Source organism: Propithecus coquereli, unplaced genomic scaffold (genome assembly GCF_000956105.1).
Source record: "Propithecus coquereli isolate 6110/MARCELLA unplaced genomic scaffold, Pcoq_1.0 Scaffold22, whole genome shotgun sequence".
Taxonomy (NCBI): Eukaryota; Metazoa; Chordata; class Mammalia; order Primates; family Indriidae; genus Propithecus; species Propithecus coquereli.
Window position 1 is genome coordinate 5,378,121 of NW_012147189.1, and position 1,196 is coordinate 5,379,316.

General features: G+C 34.0%; 1 protein-coding gene across 1 annotated transcript in view; it reads left to right on the top strand.

Annotated features, from left to right (window-relative positions):
• ADGRV1 (adhesion G protein-coupled receptor V1) overlaps window positions 1-1,196 on the top strand; it is a 539,879-nt gene that overhangs the window by 156,050 nt on the left and 382,633 nt on the right. Inside the window, exon 50 of the mRNA XM_012644750.1 lies at window positions 828-1,028. Coding sequence (XP_012500204.1) covers window positions 828-1,028 — 201 coding nt within the window. The remainder of the gene's footprint in view (window positions 1-827; window positions 1,029-1,196) is intronic.

Genomic DNA, 1,196 nt, shown 5'->3' on the forward strand with positions numbered 1-1,196 from the left:
ATTTAGAATATACTATGTGAAGGTTCTAAAATTTTCAGATAATAACAGGGACACCCATCTTTAAAGTACCTTTCATTTAAACAGTCGATTAAAAAAAATGACATGTAGTTATTTTCCTGGGCCTTTATGTATCCATATGTACAGAAAGAGAAGCAATAGACTTAATGATAAAATGATCTGTTTCTTTTTTCATTCAACAAACATTTTTGAAGCACCAAGTAAGTTCCAGGAATTGCACTGTGTATTCTGGGAACAAAGACATAATATTTGGTTATCAGGAACTCACAGACCAGTGGGGGAGATTGCCAGGCTTTATTTTTTCATTTTATATGGCAAATTAAATTTTTAAAATTCTAAGAAATGAAATAAAAAATAGGTGCTGTGAAATACTTTGAGCCTGTGTTAGGCACATCGCTGTAAGAACAACTTGGCTCTTCTTCTAATGATTAGTCATTAAATGATGACTTTGTGTTTTTTGAAGAATCTTTTTGCATTGGTAATTATCATATCTGCTCATCCTGCATAGATGCACTTCCCTAAGACTTTTCAGCAATTTCTGTATGACATGTGCAACACAGGAGGGTGCATTAGAGAATCAGAAGTGAGTGACTGAAACTGGGATGTAATGCTAGGAGTGGATGGTGATTATCAGCTCAACTTTGGGGACAAGGGAAACAAAGCACAGAATAATACATTGTCTTTATTTTACTTCTCTATCCTTAACTGTCTAAAAGGGATAGAGCAGAACATTCCACCCCAAGTGTTTGGAACAGCATTGACAGCAAATAGAAAAGCTTATTTACTTGAGGCATGTTTCTCTCACAGAGAACATCACCATTCTTCAGTTACAAGTAGTTCGAGATAAAGGACTGCTTGGGGACATTGCCATTCACTTGATAGCTAAACCCAATTTCTCACTGCATGTCCATAATCAAGCTACTGAGAGTGAAGATTATGTGCTGCAAGAAACAATAATAATAATGAAAGAAAACATAAAAGAAGCTCATGTTAAAGTTGCCATTTTGCCGGTGAGTCTAGGATGCAATGAATATCATATAAAATAAGAGGAAATGCTCTTAAAGGTAAAATTGTGATGCTCTTATAGGTAAAAACTATTTTAAAAAGGATTTTTTAAACATAAAAATGTAAGTACTCTAATTTTCCCACCCACCTAAATATTTAATGACGAATACATA